Genomic DNA, 19,876 nt, shown 5'->3' on the forward strand with positions numbered 1-19,876 from the left:
AGGGGCATGTACCTTGGTTGTGGGCACATCTCCAGTGGGAGGTGTGCAGGAGGCAGCTGATCAATGTTTCTCTCTCATCGATGTTTCTAGCTCTCTATCCCTCTCCCTTCCTCTCTGTAAAATATCAATAAAATATATTTAAAAAAAAATACTTTGCTCTTGTGGAACTTACATTTAATCAGGGAAGAGCCAAACAATAAACAAAATAAATAAGTGCTAAGAAGAAAAACAGCGATGAGACTGTTGGGTGGTCCTGTGTTTAAATAGGTGGCAAGACTGGGCTTGTCTCTTTGGGGCTCGCTGGGCTCTTAGGGCTGGCTCCGCCCTTCGGGAATGGGCTCAGCTGTTCGGGGCTTGGTTAGGCAGTGGTTCTCAACCTTCCTAATGCCGCGACCCTTTAATACATTTCCTCATGTTGTGGTGACCCCCAACCATAAAATTATTTTCGTTGCTACTTCATAACTGTAATTTTGCTACTGTTAATGAATCGTAATGTAAATATCTGTGTTTTCCGATGGTCTTAGGCTCTACAGCACCAGTTCTCAACCTGTTGGTCGCGACCGCTAACAGGGTCGCCTTAGACCATCGGAAAACACAGATATTACGATTCATAACAGTAGCAAAATACAGTTATGAAGTAGCAACGAAAATAATTTTATGGTTGGGGGTCACCACAACATGAGGAACTGTATTAAAGGGTCGCGGCACTAGGAAGGTTGAGAACCACTGCTTTATGGGGTAGGCTCAGCTCTTCAGAGCTAGGTTCCAGCCTTCGGGAATGGGCAGGGCCCTTCGGAAAAATAAAATAAATAAAAGTAAAATAAAATATATTTTGCAAAACAAAAATAAATAAATAAATAGGTGGTCAGAGCAGATGCTGAGGTGAAGCAACCTATGGAATCTATTGTTTTCACTCTCATTACTATTCTCATCATCACTATTATTATTTTATTTTTAATTATTTTATTATACTTTGTAATATTATTTAATGTTTTATTATTATTACTGGCATATTAAAAGCATTTGGTGACAACTCCCCCCCTTGGTGTGTCCCGCATTAAATATCCTCAGTTTAGCATATAAGGCCCTCTACAACAGGTCCTAAACTAGTTTCCTCAGATGTAATTCATGATTCACGTACCACAACATTCACCCTTTATATATATATATATATATATATATATATATATATATATATATATATGTATATATGTATATATATGTGTATATATGTATATATGTATGTATATATATGTATATATATATATATATATATTGATTTCACAGAGGAAGGGAGAGGGAGCGAGAGATAGAAACATCAATGATGAGAGAGAATCATTGATTGGCTGCCTCCTGCATGCTCCCTACTGGGGATCGAGCCCGAAATCTGGGCATGTGCCCTTGACCGGAATTGAACCTGGGACCCTTCAGTCTGCAGGCCGACACTCTATCCACTGAGCCAAACTGGCTAGGGCAACATTTACCTTTTCAAAGTATACAGGTCAATGTTTTTTGTTGTTGTTTTTTTTAGTATATTTATAAGTTTGTGCAACCATCACCACTATTTAATCCCAGAACATTTTCATTACCCCAAGGAGAAACCCCATACCTATTAGCAGTCACATCCCATTCTCCTTCCTCCTGGCCCCTGGCAACCACTAATCTGCTTTCTGTCTCTATGGATTTGCCTATTCTGGGCATGTCATATAAATAGCATCATACAATATGTGGTCTTTGGGGACTATTTTCTTTAATTTAGCATAATGTTTTCAAGGTTCATTGCTGTCCAGGCATGTATCATTACTTCATCCCTTTTTATGGACTAGGAATTCCTAAACTATTTGCCTAATAGTTCCTAAACTATTTTCCTAGCCCCATTTCTCATTATTCCTTATTCAGACTCTAAGGTTGAGCTGCACTCGACTACTTGCTTTCTTGCAAACACTCTGCATTCATTGAGTTTCCACTTCTTCCTCTTGGAATGGTTATACCCCCTCTGCAGACCTCTGTCTGTTCATTCAGGCCTCTCACAAATGTCAACTCTTCATGAGATGCCTTGTGTTCTCTGGCCCCATTGGGTCCCATTCTCTTTCCCACACTCCTCTTTTATTTCAACCCTTAGTGCTTATATTCTCTATATATTTACTTAATTTTAACCCTCCTACTCTACTGTGATGGCCATGAAGGCACCAACTGCTTTTTTTTTTTTTTCTAGTCTAGCCCAAAGTGCTCTGCCAACTATTTGTTTATGTGCATGGCATTAGTATAACCCAGTGGTTCTAGACGGGGGTGGTTTTATTCCCTAGGGGACTTTTGGCAATATCTGAGACATTATTGGTTGTCCCAACTAGGAGGTGATGGCATGCCACTGGCATCTAGTGGGTAGAGGCCAGGGATACTGCTAAGCCCCTTTCAATGCATAGGACCCCCCCCCCCCCCACCGCCCGACAACGAAGAATAATCTGGCCCAAATGTCATTGTTGCCGAGGTTGAGAAATCTTGCCATAAACTAATCAGTGCTCCTTTTGAATAGGTTAGCAAATAGAAATCAGAAGAGATCGGTGTACCAGTCTGGCAGAAAATCTCACTAGGGAATTCGTGCCTCTTTTTTTTCTTTTCTTTTTTTAGGAGCTGGGGGTAACTCCAGTGCAAAACTCTTTCCTAATGCCATGGAGGTGCCCTGGGAACACAGATGGTATTTTCACTACTTCTTCGCCACTGAGAGTGACAACTGACCTCCCAGGAATCCTTGAAGTGTTAAGAATGTAACTCTGTTAAGGGAGAAAACTCGTTAGTGCTTTTTAAGTCTAGCAAAATGTCAAAAGTGAATTGTGCTCCCGGGAGAGAGCAGGGAAAAGTGTGTTTTGTTTTTTTCAAAGTACCCTCTCCTGGCTTCTCCACCATGGTGAAACTTTTCAACGCTGGCTCTGGAATAAATGATTCAAAGGGAACCTGAGGCCCTGTCTCCTCTCCTTTCCAAAAAGTGCAACAGAGCTTTGAGAAAGGATTCTGTTCACATTGTACTTTGGTGAGCAACTCGTTTGCAGGAAGCTTATTTGCAAGAAACTCAAGGCACCCATATCACTTCACTGTAAAAACAGCAGCCGCACCAGAGCAGAGGTTACCAGCTTCGGAGTCACATCTTATGTTCCTGCTCATCTCATCCAACCGGTCCTTGTGAATGACACAGAAATTAATAATATATGCCCTGAAAATGAAAGGCAGGAACAATCTGAAGGAGTTGATGAGGCAAGGAAAGGGGTGGACATGCTATTTTAAAAAGTTTGTCCTTGGGGTAGAATTACCTGACAGCCTGGCTGGGATTTGACAGTGGTGTGTTGTGCTTGAAAGAACAACCTTTAACACAGCTGGCATAGACGTAAATGCCAAGCAGAGAATCCACAAGACTCCACCCCCTCTTCTGGGTGCTCTCCAATTGTTGTGGGCCATAAAAAATAGCAAGGTGTGATTGCATGCTTGGGATCACTCTATCTTCTATCCAGTAAATGAACTTTTTTTGGTCTACATATTTGACAAAATGCCACTTACCATGTGAAACGATTTATTCCATCCAATTTTGATGAAAACCTTTAAGGACAGAAACATATAGAGTACTTTGGCACATTGTAAACTGTAAAAGTGATTAATGATGACAATAATTAGGATAACAGAATAAAACAGAATAATGTGCTTTAAGTAGATGGTTGGCAGGACTTTAGGCACATTAATAAAAACAATAATTTAAAAAATGAGATGGGGATCCAGGAATAACTACACTTCTGTCAAAAGGGAACTGGAAAAGGACCCATGCATCTAGTTAATATATATATATATATATACTAAAGATATGTTTTTATTGATTTCAGAGAGAGGAGGAGAGAGGGAGAGATAGAAACATCAAAGATGAGAGAATCATCAATCGTTTGCCTCCTGCACACACCCTACTGGGGATGGAGCCCACAACCAGAGCATGTGCCCTAACAGGGAATCAAACCATGAGCCACACCAGCCAGACTATATTTATGTTTCAATAAAACTAAAAATCATTCCAAACTGGATCATTTGCATCAAATCTTAATATTCTTTTATTTGTGAACCCCATTCATTCAATCATTCCTTTATTAAAAAAATATTACTTTTTATATTATTTATGGTTCCTATTCAATTATTACTTCTTTTATTCAACAAACATTTACGAAGTACCCTACTGCATGCCAGGGATTGCATTAGATTCTAATAATACAATGGCAAATGATCCTTGCCCTTGGAAAGCTTAGGATCTGGTGAAATATCCATTCATTCATTCATTCATTCATTCATTCACTGTGTGCTCAAATGTCCAGATAATGGAATTACATTCTAGTGGGTAAAAGGAAGAACAAGAGCTAAGGCCCAAGGCAGCTGTGAGCATGGCTGGAGCCTTTAGTGAAGAGGACATGACACCAAATGAAGTGAAGAGGTATGCAAAAGCTAGATTGTGTATAGCACCTCTAGGCATGTTATATAATCTGAATGTACATTCCTACACGCATATGAACATGTTATTTGGTGAGCTAACCTCAATAGATTACAAACTCCTCATTAAATTTAGTTATTATTCAACCTAAATAATTTCAGGAGAAGGTTGCTTAAATAATAGTAAAAAATCTGGAAAAGGATACTATGATGTCAGTGGTGGGCTGAGAACTAAAAAAAGAATAAGTAGGGGAGCTGCCTTTCTTGCCAAGGGCTGTCCTTTGGACAAGAAGAGGTGGCTCTGTTAAGGAGAGAGGAAAAGGCGTCCATACCTTCTGCAAGTCTTTGGTACTGCGTGACCTCTCCTGGCACCCAAGCCAGAGGTTGGGAGACCTGCAGGTGGATCCACAAGAAAATTAAGATTTGGGGCAACGATATTTGGGGCCTGGAATTATTTATTCTCAATTTGGCAGAACCATCTACAAAGTCTGAAACACTTCTCTATAACATATCTGCAGTGGCCGTGTCTGTATCTCTGTCACTACTTGCCACACTCACACCCCCTCTCCCATTCTAATAGGGACATACATTTTCTCGAATTTTCCTAAATACTATGCAAAACGTGGCTCTTCTTTCCAGATTGCCAGCCCTAGTGCTTCCAGTATATAAATTCTGAAGGTGTCACTAGATATGTGTACTTCAATTTCTTTAATATATATACTACAGAATAATATTCATGACCTGATCCTAGCTTCTTTCAGGTTTTTCTTTAAAGGAATGGTGACGTTATTTAAAACAATAGCCTTTAAAATATATGGTTAAGACAGGGGAGAAAACTGTCAAACAGTCCACCTTAATTCTCAGTAATTTAGGTCCCGAGTCTAGGAGAAATCCTCGAAGTCCTGGACGCTAGGCAGTGAAGTAAAAAGCGACTACAACTCCCAGGAGACATTGCGTCCACACCCTCTGCGCACTCTCGAGCTGGGTGATTGCGAAGGGCACCGAGCCCGAGGGGCGGAGCTTGGGCATAAGCCGCGAATAATGGGCGGGGCTATGGGCGGGGCCATATAGGGGGCGGTGCTCCCGGCGCGGCCCGGAACACGCTAGTGGAGCGGAAGATGGCGGCGGCAGCGGTGGCTGCAGCCGGGACCCCAGTCGGGCTGAGGCGGAGGTGCCGCCGGCTTTGACCTCGCTCTGGCTCCGGTGCGCGCGGCGGGGCGTGTGCGAGGCTCCGCGAGGCGGGCACGGGCGGCGGCAGTGACCGCGCGCCGCCCTGAGGAGCGCCCGAGCGGCGGCGCTGCTGCGGCTGAAGAGAGAACCGGCTCCGGGCCTCCGCGTCCTCCTGCTTCTCGGGCCCCCCGCCTCCTTGGGGGGGCGGCGGCGGCGATGTTCTCGGTCCTCTCATACGGGCGGCTGGTAGCCCGCGCCGTGCTTGGCGGCCTCTCGCAGACCGACCCTAGGGCCGGCGGCGGCGGCAGCGGCAGCGGCGGCGACTACGGGCTGGTGACGGCCGGCTGCGGCTTTGGCAAGGACTTCCGTAAGGGCCTCCTCAAGAAGGGTGCGTGCTACGGGGACGACGCGTGCTTCGTGGCCCGGCACCGTTCAGCGGACGTACTTGGTGAGTCCCCTGTCCCGGCTCTCCCACCCCAGCCCGGAATCCGCCTTTTGGGGACTCCCCTGCTCGGGACTTACCTCTTTTCTTTGGGCAGCGAGAGGAGCCCGAGAGCCAGTAGTAGTTCTCATGAGGGAGCGCTTACTATGTGCCAGGCGCCGTGCCAAGCGCTCTGAGGTGCATTTTCCGCTTGACCAACCCCCATTTTAGAGATGAGGAAACTGAGGCGCAGAGCGGTCAAGCCACGTACTCAAGGTCATACCGCCTGAGAATGTGACCAGTTTGTTCGAGTTCAGAGCCGCACGCTTAGTCACTTGGCTGTGCCAGCCGTGGACGACCACGTCCCCTCCCCCCCTGCCCCCCCGCCCCAGACACCTGCAGGCTCGTAACCTCGCTCTTGTGCCCTCCTTCCGCCCTCCCTCTGCGTGTCCCCGGGATCTCTGCTTCTTCGAGTGATCCTGACGCCACAGCCCGGCCTGGGGCTGCTGGATCCCGAGCAGACTGTCGTGAGCCCGACAGCCCAGCCGCATTCTTTCGCCGCCACGATTGTGACCAGATCTCCATCCTTTTCCCGAGTCTTCCCGAGTCTCGCAGTGGGGGCCCCTGGCCTGGTGAAAAACACTCACAGTGCATTATCCCAAACTGTTCTTGCCCACTTGAGGTCACCAAGGGTGGAGGAAGCGTCTCCTTGACCCAAAATAGAATAGTCAAACCTTCTAGACTGCAGCCAAGAAAGCCTTGAGAACTGGTAAAAGCCTTTAAGGCCACAGGTGCTTCCCAAGGCCTATTCCTGTTACACCTTTGGAGTGGGAGACTAGGGTGAAAGCTTGCAGAAAGCGCTAAATATAGATCACAAACTTTACCATAATGTACGTCTTTAGAGACCATGTATATGCCATAGAATCCTATGCCATTATATGTCTTTTAATAAAGCACTTTGAAATTGAAGGACATGCTGTCATTGAACTTGGGTTCAAATGTCACTTTGGTTTCACTTCTCAGGTGAGATTGAGTTTTTGATTACTTTAAACTTCATATGTTGAGGCAAAGTTTGGCATTGGAACAAATGGTCCTGTAACTTTTTATGACAATAATTACTTTTTAATTTGATCTCAGAATAACTGCCTATTATCTTTGCTTCTACTACATGTAATATTTGTGAACTTGTAATTGGAAAGGTTGCTCTCAATTTAATTTATGAATTACCCCATTACCTGGGTTAAAAAAAAGTCATTTAATGTTTAAGCAACACTTAGATGTTAACTTTTAAAAGAGAAAGACAGACTCCTTAGAAGGTTGAGGAGCTTGCAGATTGAAATGCTACAAATCTGAAGTCAATTTGACCTTGATTCAGGATCTTTATTAAAAGGCTGTCAGTGGCTGTCCTTTTCTATTACATTTAGAAGTGCTTCACTCAATGAGCTTGTGATCTGTGCTGCTTTTTCAAATTGCAGTCATAGTGCAACAGGATAGGGGATAATGAGGCACTAAGGTTCCCCCTTACAGATTTGCTATGTGCTGGCTTTTATGAAAGATTTGTGAAATTTTGGTCAAACCCATTTTGAAAAAAGTATCAACATATCATCTTGGCAGAAACCTGGCCTAATTTGGTACTCAGCTTCGCAACTTACTAGCCCTGTGATTCTGTGGTTTTGGGCAAGAGTCTCTCTGCTCATTTTCCTCATCTAGACTAAAGGATGAAGGGAGTGGACTATCTGACCCTCAAGGAATTCTGACCATCAGATCATATTTTGTTTTGCTTTGAAATGACGGCACCCCTTGTTATTTTGCACCTCAAATAGCAGACATTACTTCCTGTCTTATTCATATGGGCACCTCCAGTAGATTTCTTCTGTGTTATATCTGGCTTTAATCAGTGGTTCATAACTTCGGCTGGTGTGTAGTCTCTGAGAATTTTTGAGTGCCCAAAGGCTCATTCAGGGAATTTACTGACTCCACGAAGTCCATCCATGTACTATCTAGAGGTCCATGCATGGGTTCCAGATTTTAAATCACAGCTTTATACCCCTCCTGAAAGGAATGCGTTCAGGCTTCTTCAACTATATTTGACAAAGAGCTATTTTAAAAGTGTGTGTGTGTCCTGTGCAAACCAGGGGGAGACGTTCTCTAGGACTGTCCTGTTTTGGAGCTCTTCTGGAAAGTCATCTTGGAAGCCACCTGAAACAACTTATGTTGGCCTCCTTTGTCTGATCTTTGACTTACGCAAACCAGTACTCATGATGGTGCCTTCTGTCATCACAGGTCTGATTGTCTCTTGCTGTGAAAGAGGTGATGAATCTCAGCGAATCTTCAATACTGCTTTTTACTCTGGAAGTTGGAGTTTTAAACTGAATTGTATCAAAAAGGTTATGTTGAATGATCATGTTATGTTGAACCTCAGTGTTTTGAACTTTCTAGTTCTATAGATAATTCATTTTGTTTGGATTGACACTGTTTATTGCTAAGTATCTGTGGAACTCACTGGTCATGTAGGGCTACTTGACTGTGGAATGAAAGCTGTTTATTTTTTTCTGTATTAGAAAGGGAATGCTGTTTTATTTTAATTTAGAATTGATCTGTTCTATTAGTCATGCAGTGACTAAAGGTATTTGATGCTTTACGGCATTTTTTAGAGTCCCACTGGATTCCTTTTAGGAAAAACCAACTATAATGGGTGTGGTGGTGAGACATAGGAACCACTCCTATTCACTGGAAAGTTGGCCAAGGTGCTTTCTCTTTATTAGGTCCAACAGGAGTAAACCAGAACCAGCAGGAGCTGTTTGCACTTTTCTTTTTCCTTCTTCCCTGTAGTTAGTAGTTCTCTTACTCTATATAGTATGGATGCCTAAGTCCACAAAAATATCAGAACTGCCTAGTGTGTAATTGCGGGAGCTGCCTAGTGTGTAATTACTGGGCCTCCCATAGCCCTAAGCTACTTAACAATAGAATTAAAGCCTGATGAGAGTTTAAGACTTAGTAACCTTGGAGTCTAGTTCTTTCATTTTACTGATGAAAAAACGGTGGCCTGCAGAGGATCAAATGACTTTGCTAAGGTTACTCCGCTAGTTAATGGCAGAACTAGGGCTAGCACCAAGCCTCCCCGTTCCAGCCCTTTCCGTTACAACACTGGTTACGTTTTCTTGACAAGATATATGAATTCAAAACCAGTCTGACTTCAGCTATTGTTTATCCTTTTCATGCTTTTTCTGCTTAAGGGTGTGTGTGTGTTCACAACTTCTTTATTCACTCTGTGACTCATAATTAAAATGCAACAAAAGCTCCTGCATACTAAACCACAGTTGACTGAAATCACTTCTTTAAAGAATGGCAGCATGGTCTATGCCATGTACATTCTGACCTTTGAATATTGAGTTGTAAAGTAATTCTTTTTTTAAAATATATTTTTATTGATTTCAGAGAGGAAGGGAGAGGGAGTCAGGGAGATAGAAACATCAATGATGAGAGAGTCATGGATTGGCTGCCTCTTGCATGCCCCACACTGGGGATTGAGCCCCCAACCCAGGCATGTGCCCTTGACAGGAATTGAACCTTGGGACCCTCCAATCCGCAGGCGGATGCTTTACCCATTGAGCCAAACCAGCTAGAGCTGTAAAGTAATTCTTATAAAAGTGTGGGATGTTGATTTAAGCTTGATTTAACTTGAAACCTTAAAAAAAGAAAGAAAGACAGCAATTTCATATTTTAGCCTTTGGACTTGATTTGGATTGTGGCCAAGTGTTTTTGTGAGTAACACCAGTCTTAAAAGTAGTTGTTGGAAGGTACAAGGATTACATGAACAATATCAAGATCAAAATTTTATTTAGGAAGTGAATTAGATGAGGTAGAATTTGATGTTTTCCAACAGTCCATGATAATTTTAATATATTTGGTAGAACCTCCATATCTGAAAGTGAGTTGTCCTTTTAACAAAGTAGTCAGTCACCTTGGGAGAGTGTGTATGGGCACTAATTGTAGCCTTTTATTTTTTATTTATTTATTTATTTTTTTTAATATATTTTATTGATCCTTTACAGAGAGGAAGGAAGAGGGACAGATTGTCAGAAACATCGATGAGAGAGAAACATCGATCAGCTGCCTCCTGCACACCTCCCACTGGGGATGTGCCGGCAACCAAGTTACATGCCCTTGACCGGAATCGAACCTGAGACCCTCCAGTCCGCAGGCTGACGCTCTATCCACTGAGCCAAACCGGTTTTGGCTAATTGTAGCCTTTTAAAAAGTCCTCTGTGGAATTTCCCTCAGCTAGATTTCAAACTGCGTCAAGAAACCAGTCTTATTATTTTTATATTCATAATTTTTTAAAGTAAATTTTAGCCTGATATACCTGTTGCCTGTAGACATGATCCTGATTGAATTTTTAAAAATTGAGATAATAATTCACCTGCCATATCACTCAACTTTCAAAGTAAAAAATTCAGTGGCCACAGGGTTGTACAACACCACCATTAACTTGTTTCAAAACATATTCATCACCCCAAAAGAAACTCCCTACCTATTAGGAGTCACTCCCTCAACTCCTGACAACAGAAATTAGATTCTGACTCCAGATTTGCCTATTTTGGACATCTCATATATATAGAATTATGTCATATTTGATCTTTTGTGTCTGGCTTTTTTCACTTAGTATACTATTTTTAAGGTTCATCCACATTGTATGTATTAGTACTTCATTCCTTTTTATGGCCGAATAATATTCCATTGTATGGATATGCCATATTTTGTTCATTCATCTATTAATGGATATTGGGTAGTTTTCACTTTTTGGCTGTTGTGAATAGTGCTGCTATGACATATTCATGTATAGGCTTTTGTGTGAACATATATTTTCCATTCTCTTGGGTATATACCTACAAATGGATCATTCTGGTCATATTGTAACTCTAACTTTATGAGGAACGTAATGTTTAATACATCTTTATATAGTTCTAATATAATTATTTTCTACAAGGGAAATATTTTTTTAATGGCAACAGATATGTAAGTTCCAAGATCAGCAGTACTTTAAATATACCTGATTTCATAATAATCTATGTGATTATTCACATTCAAGAGAAAATTGTGGAATGTTAAGGAAATGTGAGAGTAATGAGTTTAGTAAAAGAACCTTTTAGGATTCATAGAGATAGCGGCGTTTAAGAAGCCACTGATAAAAAAAAAAGTTACTGACTAGTTGTTGCCTGTCTTTTCTGATCTGCCATTCTGTAATAAATAAGGTTACAGGATTGATGGACAGAAGAATTTTACTGTCTTTTATTGTATTTTATTTTATTTTAGTTAACCCTCACCCCGAGATCTTTTTTCCATTGATTTTTTTAGAAAGAATGGAGGGGGAGAGAGAGAAACATCAATGTAAGAGACACATACATTGGTTGCCTCCCGCACACACCTGACCTGGGGGCCTGGGATCGAGCTTGCAACTGATATAGGTGCCCTTGAATGGGAATCGAACCCGATACTCTTCACTCCAGGGGCTGACACTAACCACTGATCAAACCAGCCAAGGCTGCTGTTGTATTTTTTCTTTCATTTAAAAAAAAAATATATATATATATATGTATATGTATGTGTGTGTGTGTGTGTATATATTGATTTCAGAGAGGAAGGGAGAGGGAGAGAGAGATATATAAACATCAATGATGAGAGGGAATCACTGATCGGCTGCGTCCTGCACACCCCAGAGTGGGGATTGAGCCCGCAAATTGGGCATGTAACTTGACAGGGAATCGAACTGGTTCATAGGTTGATGCTCAACCACTGAGCCATGCTGGCTGGGTTGCTGTTATTTTTTTAAACTCCTGCTCCCTAATATTTTTTTTCATTTTGCTGTGTAGATACATTGTGCTTTTTTCATAGGTTCTTATAAGGCACATTATTTTTAAAGTCATTTCCTCATTTGTTATACTGTCAGAGCTACTTTTCCTTTGTTCACAATCTTTTTTCCTTTTTTTTATTAAGTCTTCATACAAGGATATGTTTTTATTGGTTTTTAGAGAGGAGAGAGAGAGAGATATCAAGCCGACCAGGGATCAAACTGCAACCTTTTTGGTGCATAGGGTGACACTCCAAACAACTCAGCCACCTACCTAAGACCACAATAGTTTTTTTAAAGACAGCATGCTGCCACCCTAACCGTTTTGGCTCAGTGGATAGAGCATCGGCCTGTGGACTGTAAGGTCCCAGGTACGATTCCGGTCAAGGGCATGTATCTTGGTTGCGGGCACATCCCCAGTAGGAGGTGTGCAGGAGGCAGCTGATTGATGTTTCTCTCTCATCAATGTTTCTAACTCTCTATCCTTCTCCCTTCCTCTCTGTAAAAAATTAATGAAGTATATTAAAAAAATAAAGACAGCACGCTGTGAATGAGATTTATCCCCTTTGCAAGTTTTCTTTTCTTTAAAAAATTTTTTTCAATTACAGTTTACATTCAATATTATTTTGTTTTTGTTTATAATCTTTAATCTAGAGATTCTCGAATTTAGTTTTCCATCTTCTCTCTCAATTTGTTAATATCCTTAAAGGATTCTAGATGAATCTTTTTTGTAGAGCAAGTTAAATTTTAAAAGCATGACTTTTTATACTTTTCAGAAAATACATTTTTGTGAAAGGGTTAAAAGTTGTAGCAGAAGGTAGGAAGCAGATGTTATCTGATTGTGGTGGGACCACGTTGGTTTTGGTGGCAGGGAGGGGACATGGATGGGAGGAGGCTGATCCCTGAACTTTAGCACTGCTTTTTTGAAACTGGGCAATACATAACCTGAATGGTTGCAACAGTATCCAAATGGAGTTTGTACTCCTGTGTGACTCAAGAGGCACTATATCAGGTTAGAGTATTTGACCTACAACTGTGTCCTTTGAATAAACGCATATGTCAAATTCAAGCTAAATGTCAAATTCATTTTACTTAGCTTAGGTCCCTGTGCTTTTTAGAGGGGCCTCACCTGGGGCTTTAGATTCAGAATTTTCAAAAAAAATGCTTTGGGAAAGTAAGTTAAGAATATTTTCTTTCCAAATAAATTTGACATTTCAAACCAGAAATTCTAGCCAGTTGAAAAATGGTGTGCCTTGTGATTTTCCCTTTCAGTCTCATTTTAAGAATTGGGGGTGCTCGCTTAAGCAGCACATATACTAAAATTGGAACGATACAGAGAAGATTAGCATGGCCCCTGTGCAAAGATGACACACACACACAAAAAGAATTGGGGCCCTGGATTATTTTTCATGTAGTTAGTAATAAAACTTAGTACTTTATCTTGTTTGGGAATTGTTCGATATTTTAAAAATCTGATAGTTTTCTATCTCCCTGAGATGCAATTTTTTCCTATTACTAAACAATTCACACAATTCACAGAATTGCATCGTAAATCAAGACTTTTTGCAAAACTGACCCACTGCAGAGGATGTGGGGCTGTTAACACATACTCATTTAAACGTGAGTTGGCAAGTGGCACAGCTCTTGCAATTTCATTTAAAATTTAAAAAAATAAAAGATACTAAATGTTTTAGAATAAGATCCCAAACAGGATTTTGGATGGATTGAGGTGGGAGTTTTGGAGCAATAGTAGCTTTTATTTATTTATTTTAATATGTTTTTATTGATTTCAAAGAGGGAGAGGAGAGAGAGAGAGAGAGAGAGAGAGAGAGAGAGAGAGAGAGAGAGCGAGCGACAGACAGACATCAGTGATGAGAATCATTGATTGGCTGCCTCCTGCACGCCCCCTACTGGGAATTGAGCCAGCAACCCAGGCATATGCCCTTGACTGGAATTGAACCTGGGACCTTTCAGTCCCCAGGTTGATGCTCTATCCACTGAGCCAAACCAGCTAAGGCTTATTTAATCTTTTAAGTATGAAATAACTGCTCTTCTTTTCACTCAATCTGTTCCCTCATCTATAAAGTTGACTCATCAATAAGGGCAGTACAGCTAGTATCATATCTGGGACTTGAACCTAAATTTCCTGCCTGCATGTATAGTGTTTTTAAATAAGTGGTTTTGCTTTGTGTGTATAAAAGTATAAAAAAGTAACACATGTTCAGAAAAGCACAGTATAAAACATCTGTAACTCATAATTGAAGCTATAGTCTGTGTGGTTTCCTCAGCCATTGTGTATATACAATTTTATGTATACACATTATTAAATGAAGATTACACATTATGTGTTCTTCTATGATGTTATTTTATGTTGTGTAAATTTAGCATATTTCCATACTTATAAGCATAACTGCGTCATACTTCACTGCAGTATAACCCCATAATTTATCTAACCAGTCCTCTATTTTTAGTTATTTAGATTATTTCCAGTTTTCTGTTGCAAGTAACACTAGAATAAATATGTCTGCATCTGAATATTTACTTAGGATAAGTTCCTCGAAGAGGTGTTCCTGAGTGTCAAAGGCTATGAACATTTGCAAGGCCTCTGATATAAATATTAGCATAGGTCTCTCCGGAAAGATTATGCTAATTTATACTTTTCTAATTACTATGCAGTTGCTCTCATCAATAAGCTTATTGTTGATCTTGAGTCTGTCATATTTGACAATTTATAAATTTACTAGGTTCTTAAACAGTTGTTTTTGAGGTGAATAAGTTTGTTGCTGGTGAATAGTTCTAGAATTGATTGAATTGTTGGTATGAATCCCAAGGACTACAAAATGACTGCAAAAACTTTGCCAGAGACTACAAGTGACTTACTACAAAGAATGCTTTCTGTTGAAGGATCCAGTACTATTTTGACTCAGACCAATTCCAACACATTTGTGCTCTTACTCTTTTTTTACTTATTAACAGTCTATTTTGAAAAGAAAGGGAATTTCTTTCTTTTTATACTACTATGATTGTACATTTTGATCTTTCAAGGGTGCCATCATCCAGCAAGTTTTTTACTTAATCAAGGATTAATTTGTGTTGTCATTTGAGATAGATGCAAATGGTAGCTGTGCTGAATGAAGCAAACAAGAAGTGCTGCTGTTTTCACATCAATGTTTGAATAAGAAAATAGATTTGAGCTATTTGCATAAGAGCTAGAAAACTTTTCAAGTCCTGTAGGTTGACCACTAATTGTTAATATGGTCATTAGTGTTTCTATGAGATAAGAAAGCCTAAACAGGGATGTCTTATGTGTGTGTTGTTTGAAAAAATCCACTTCTGTTTCTTTAGCGGCAGCTTTGATCTTATCATTGATTTTCATGCTCATGTACTCTGAATTCACTGAACAATCAATCTGCGGTCTTTGGATAATAAGGTTAGTTTGTTTTGTGAATACATTTTATACATACAAATTTATTTACAGATAATTTGAATATACTGAAGTCAATTAATACTAATCTATAACTTTTATCAAAATTTCAAATTGAAGAAAATGATTGGCCTGACTTTTTGTTACAGGCTTAAAGAAGAAAAGCTTTCCCATCTAAGTTAGGTGGTTAAACAGGCTCCCTTTTCTTGGAGTGTGACTTAGAATCTCAGAATCTTAGATGTTAAAAAAAAGGAACTCTTGAGAGAATTTGTCCTTCTGCCCCTTATTTCACAGATGAGAAAACTAAAGCTTAGAGAAGCATTTTGACCAGTCTTCTGCAGCCAGTAAGTGTCAAAGAAAGCAGGTAGTGCTGTCATCTCCAGACTGTTTTTCAAGGTTCTTTCAATCAGGCCTTCTTTTGACCATGAGAGGAGCATCTTTTTTTTTTTTTTTTTTTAATATATTTTATTGATATTTTACAGAGAGGAAGGGAGAGGGATAGAGAGTCAGAAACATCGATGAGAGAGAAACATCGATCAGCTGCCTCTTGCACACCTTGTACTGGGGATGTGCCTGCAACCAAGGTACATGCCCTTGACCGGAATCGAACCTGGGACCTTTTAGTCCGCAGGCTGACGCTCTATCCACTGAGCCAAACCGGTTTCGGCAAGAGGAGCATCTTGTAGCCAGCTTTAACCCAGAGCACAATACTTTGTGGAACCCTAGGATTAGATAATGAGTTCATTCTCTTTTTGGAGTTCTTCATAATAGTTGGTATACCAGAGTATTGGTATTCTAACTTTTCAGTACAGTCAACTGAATTTATTGTTTACTGGTTATTTCCTGTTAGTCCCTGACAGGTGCTGTGGAGAAGACCAAGAACAAAACAGATTTCAGTCCTGAAGTTTCATAGGCTGGTGGGAAAGGCACATATACAGAGATGGGTAAATTAAGGCAATTGAGAAGGAGAATGGTAAGGCTGTCTGGTTTGAGGGATCAGCAAGAGCACAAAAGAAGATTCCCCAAACTATAGATGTTTATAGCAAGAGAATAGTTTGGAGTGGGGTGGGAATGGGAGGGCGGTTGAGAATTGATGTTAGAAAATATAGGTTGACCAAATTGTTGAAGGTCATAATTGTCATGTTAAGGAGTTGGGTGTTGTTTTGCTTTTTTTTGTAGGAAGCTATAAATGTTTTTGCTTTTGTTGATTTGGGTTTGGTTTGGCTGTTTTGAAAAGGCAGCAGGTTCAGATGGTACAGAATTCAAAAGGTATTCAAAATTAAAAAGGGTGCACAGTAAAGTTTTCCTGTCACAGTGACTGCCTAGCTGCAAAGTTCTTATCCCAAAAGAAGAACCAGTGTTATCAGTTTCTTGTGTACCTTCTAAAGAATGTTTTTATATATAAAAGTAAGTAAGTTTATATACATGGAAGGTATTTGACTAGAAGAGTAACATGGACATAGCAATCTTGTTAAAAAATGGTAGAAGGTGTAATAGGAGAACAGGAGGCAAAAGACCAATCAGGAAGCTACTGAAATAATCTTTGCTATAAATGGCTTTAACTAGGTCAGTGAAAAGTAGTTGGCCTGCAGATATTGAATCAGCAGGACCAAAAAAGGGTGAAAGAGAAAGAGGAATTGAAGTTGATTTTGAGATTTTGAATCTGATAGCTTCCTTAAGGTTTCTAGCCTTGAGGTGTATGTGGGTTGGACTGCCATTACTTGGATTAGGAAATTCAAGAGAAGGATTAAGTTTGGGAACAGAAACAGGGAATTGCTTGGTTCAGTAGGCTTTCAGAGACAGAATCACCTGGCTTGAAGAATGTTTGTGTCCAGTTGGCCTTTACTAAGTCCTGGATGTTCTAGCAGTGAGTCATTAGAATCTCCTCTGCAGTTTGGTTTTCATACTTTGCTAAAAGGCCTGGGCCCACTCTGAGCATTCTGACTCAGAAAGTGGGGCTTGGGTTCCAAAGTAATCTCAATGTGCAGTAAGAATCGAAAACTGTTGTGCCAGTTACCAGGTCAGCACCCAGGGATGAAAAGATGGTTAGCAGTGTGAAAGAAACTCAGTCCTGAAGGTGGTCACAATGTGGAGAGGGAGAAAGAAGAAAGTCATGATAGAGGTGCTGTGATTAATAGTGATCTAAGAAAATGGTTAGGCCTGTTTATGTATAACTAGTTGTTAAAAGATTTCCCATTTAAAATGAGAAATTTCTAAGTTTGAACCATGACACATAGTAGGCAGCAGGCATTTAAGAGATATCTATATATATATAAAAGCCTGAGTGACTGACCATCCGACTGACCATCCAACTGTCCGACCGGTAGCTATGACGCACAATGACCACCAAGGGGGCAAATGCTCCATCTGGTAGCTATGACACACACTGATGACCAGGGGGCAGATGTTCAACACAGGAGCTGCTAAGCTGTGGTGACTGGGCAGCTGCAGTTGTTGGGTGACGTACCCAGAACCAGAGAGGAGGGAGCCCAATTCCGTGGTGCGTCACCTGAGAACCGCCCTCTCGCAATCCAGGACCCCTTGGGGGATGTTGGGGGGTTGATTTTGGCTCGATCCCCGCAGGCCAGGCTGAGGGACCCCACCAGTGCACGGGGCCTCTAGTTTGTTAAGTAAGATTACTTCAGAGTCAATTCTGGAGAAAGAAAACTAATTCATTTCTTTAAAGTACAGGTGATTTTTTTCTTGTGTATTTTTTGGGTACAAATATATGTTCCTTAGTGAAAATGTTATTGTTGGCCCAGCCAGCGTGGCTTAGTGGTTAAGTGTCGACCTATGAACCAGACATCAGGGTTCGATTCCCGGTCAGGCCATATACCCGGGCTTGATCCCCAGTGTGGAGTGTGCAGGAGGCAGCCAATCAATGATTCTCTCACATCACGGATGTTTCTATCTCTCTCTCCATCTCCCTAACTTTCTGAAATCAATAAAAATATATTTAAAAAGCCCAGCTGGCATGGCTCAGTAGTTGAGCATCAACCTATGAACCAGGCAATCACAGTTTGATTCCCAGTCAGGGCACATGCATGGATTGCAGGCTCGATCCCTAGTGTGGGGCATGCAGGAGGCAGCCAATCAATGATTCTCTCTCATCATTGATGTTTCTATTTCTCCCTCTCCCTTTCTCTCTAAAATTAAAAATAAATATATTTATAAAAAATATTTAAAAAAAGAAAAGGTTATTGTTAAATGTTTAATGGAATATTGAATGGTGGTGGATGTGTGACTGGGAAAGATGAATGGACAACTCATCTTTTATACACTGTCTGTGAATGAGAATTATCTTTTGGTTGTGATCACAGACCAGTGCTTGTAAAGCTTGTAGCCTACAAATACTGGTCAAATACTTTTTTCTGATTGCTACAAGCTACACTGCTCCAAATCCTGTTATTTGGACAGGCATAACTCATCCTATATAATAAAAGACTAATATGCAAATCGACCGAATGACCAGTTGCTATGACACGCACTGACCACCAGGGGGCAGACACTCAATGCAGGAGCTGCCCCCTGGTGGTCAGTGTGCTCTCATAGGGGGAGCACCGCTCAGCCAGAAGCCAGGCTCATGGCTGGCGAGCACAGCTGTGGTGGTGGGAGCCTCTCCTGCCTCTGTGGCAGCGCTAAGGATGTCTAACTGACGGCTTAGGTCCCCTCCCTGTGGGTTCCCCCAAGGGCTCCCAGACTGCAAGAGGGCGCAGGCCGGGCTGAGGGACAAAACCCCCCCCCCCCCCCGAGTGCACGAATTTCATGCACCAGGCCTCTCCATGTTAGCTGTCAGCTGAGCACTGTGGCAGGCTCTGTTAATACATTTTTCAGTTCCTCACACCAACCTTGTGTTGCCCATGATATTATTCCCATTTATGGGTGAAAATACTGAGGGTTAGAGAGCTGCCCAAGGATACCTAGTCCTGGAGCTAGAATTTGAACCCAGATCTGACTCTTGCCAGCAAAATGATGAGACCTAGGTTTTTATCTTCTTGAAGGAAAGATTTCAATCAAGAGACAAAGTGCAGCAAAGCAGGAGAGAATTTATTGGCTACAGCAAAAACACACTTAGAACAGTGAAACAGGGAAGGGCATAGAAGAAGCAGCAGGAAAGCTTTGGCTCACTAGGAAGTCAGGAAAAGGGGGCCTTGGAGGTTCAGGGGGTTAGCCTGGGATGAACTGCTACTGCCCACTGCTCCCCTGGTTGCAAGTCTGGTGGGGTTCCTTAGAGTGTAGGGGATTACGTGCCTGTGGGGGAAGGAGAGAAGGAAGGGAATAGTATGTGTGTGCTCCCCTGGGACAGAGCTCAAGCTGAGTCCCTTATGTTGAGGCTATTTATTGCAGGTGGGAAACTTAGGGGAGGTCTCAGGGGAGGGTCTCAATGGAATATTCATCAGCTCTCCAGGTGAGCTCTTTCAGGGTCACGGTCCCCACTGATTGGTCAGTGCTGGGGCAGGGGGTCCTGAGTCAGTGCTGCTGGTCCTAAGGTAGCCATTTGTCTGTTTTTTGCTGTTTTGGGGGGCCTGGAGCTAAAATACAACTGAAGCCTAGA

At 41.4% G+C, this 19,876-nt stretch overlaps 1 protein-coding gene and 1 long non-coding RNA gene across 3 annotated transcripts in view; one reads left to right on the top strand and one right to left on the bottom strand.

Moving 5' to 3' along the window:
• Window positions 1-2,211: 2,211 nt before the first annotated feature.
• LOC308238541 lies at window positions 2,212-6,429 on the bottom strand. Its single transcript, XR_013959575.1, has 4 exons — window positions 6,148-6,429; window positions 4,788-4,848; window positions 3,550-3,588; window positions 2,212-3,208 (listed from the first exon to the last, which is right to left on the bottom strand). It is a non-coding gene; the product is annotated as an uncharacterized lncRNA (long non-coding RNA).
• PPTC7 (protein phosphatase targeting COQ7) overlaps window positions 5,535-19,876 on the top strand; it is a 48,379-nt gene continuing 34,037 nt past the window's right edge. The window contains exon 1 of one of the 2 annotated variants that reach the window (XM_080650604.1): window positions 5,535-6,073. In XM_080650604.1, the coding sequence (XP_080506730.1) occupies window positions 5,842-6,073 (232 nt within the window). In that variant the 5' untranslated portion in view covers window positions 5,535-5,841. The remainder of the gene's footprint in view (window positions 6,074-19,876) is intronic. The other variant, XR_013959574.1, reaches the window with a different exon arrangement.

This window comes from Plecotus auritus, assembly GCF_963455305.1.
Source record: "Plecotus auritus genome assembly, chromosome: 13".
NCBI classification, from domain to species: domain Eukaryota; kingdom Metazoa; phylum Chordata; class Mammalia; order Chiroptera; family Vespertilionidae; genus Plecotus; species Plecotus auritus.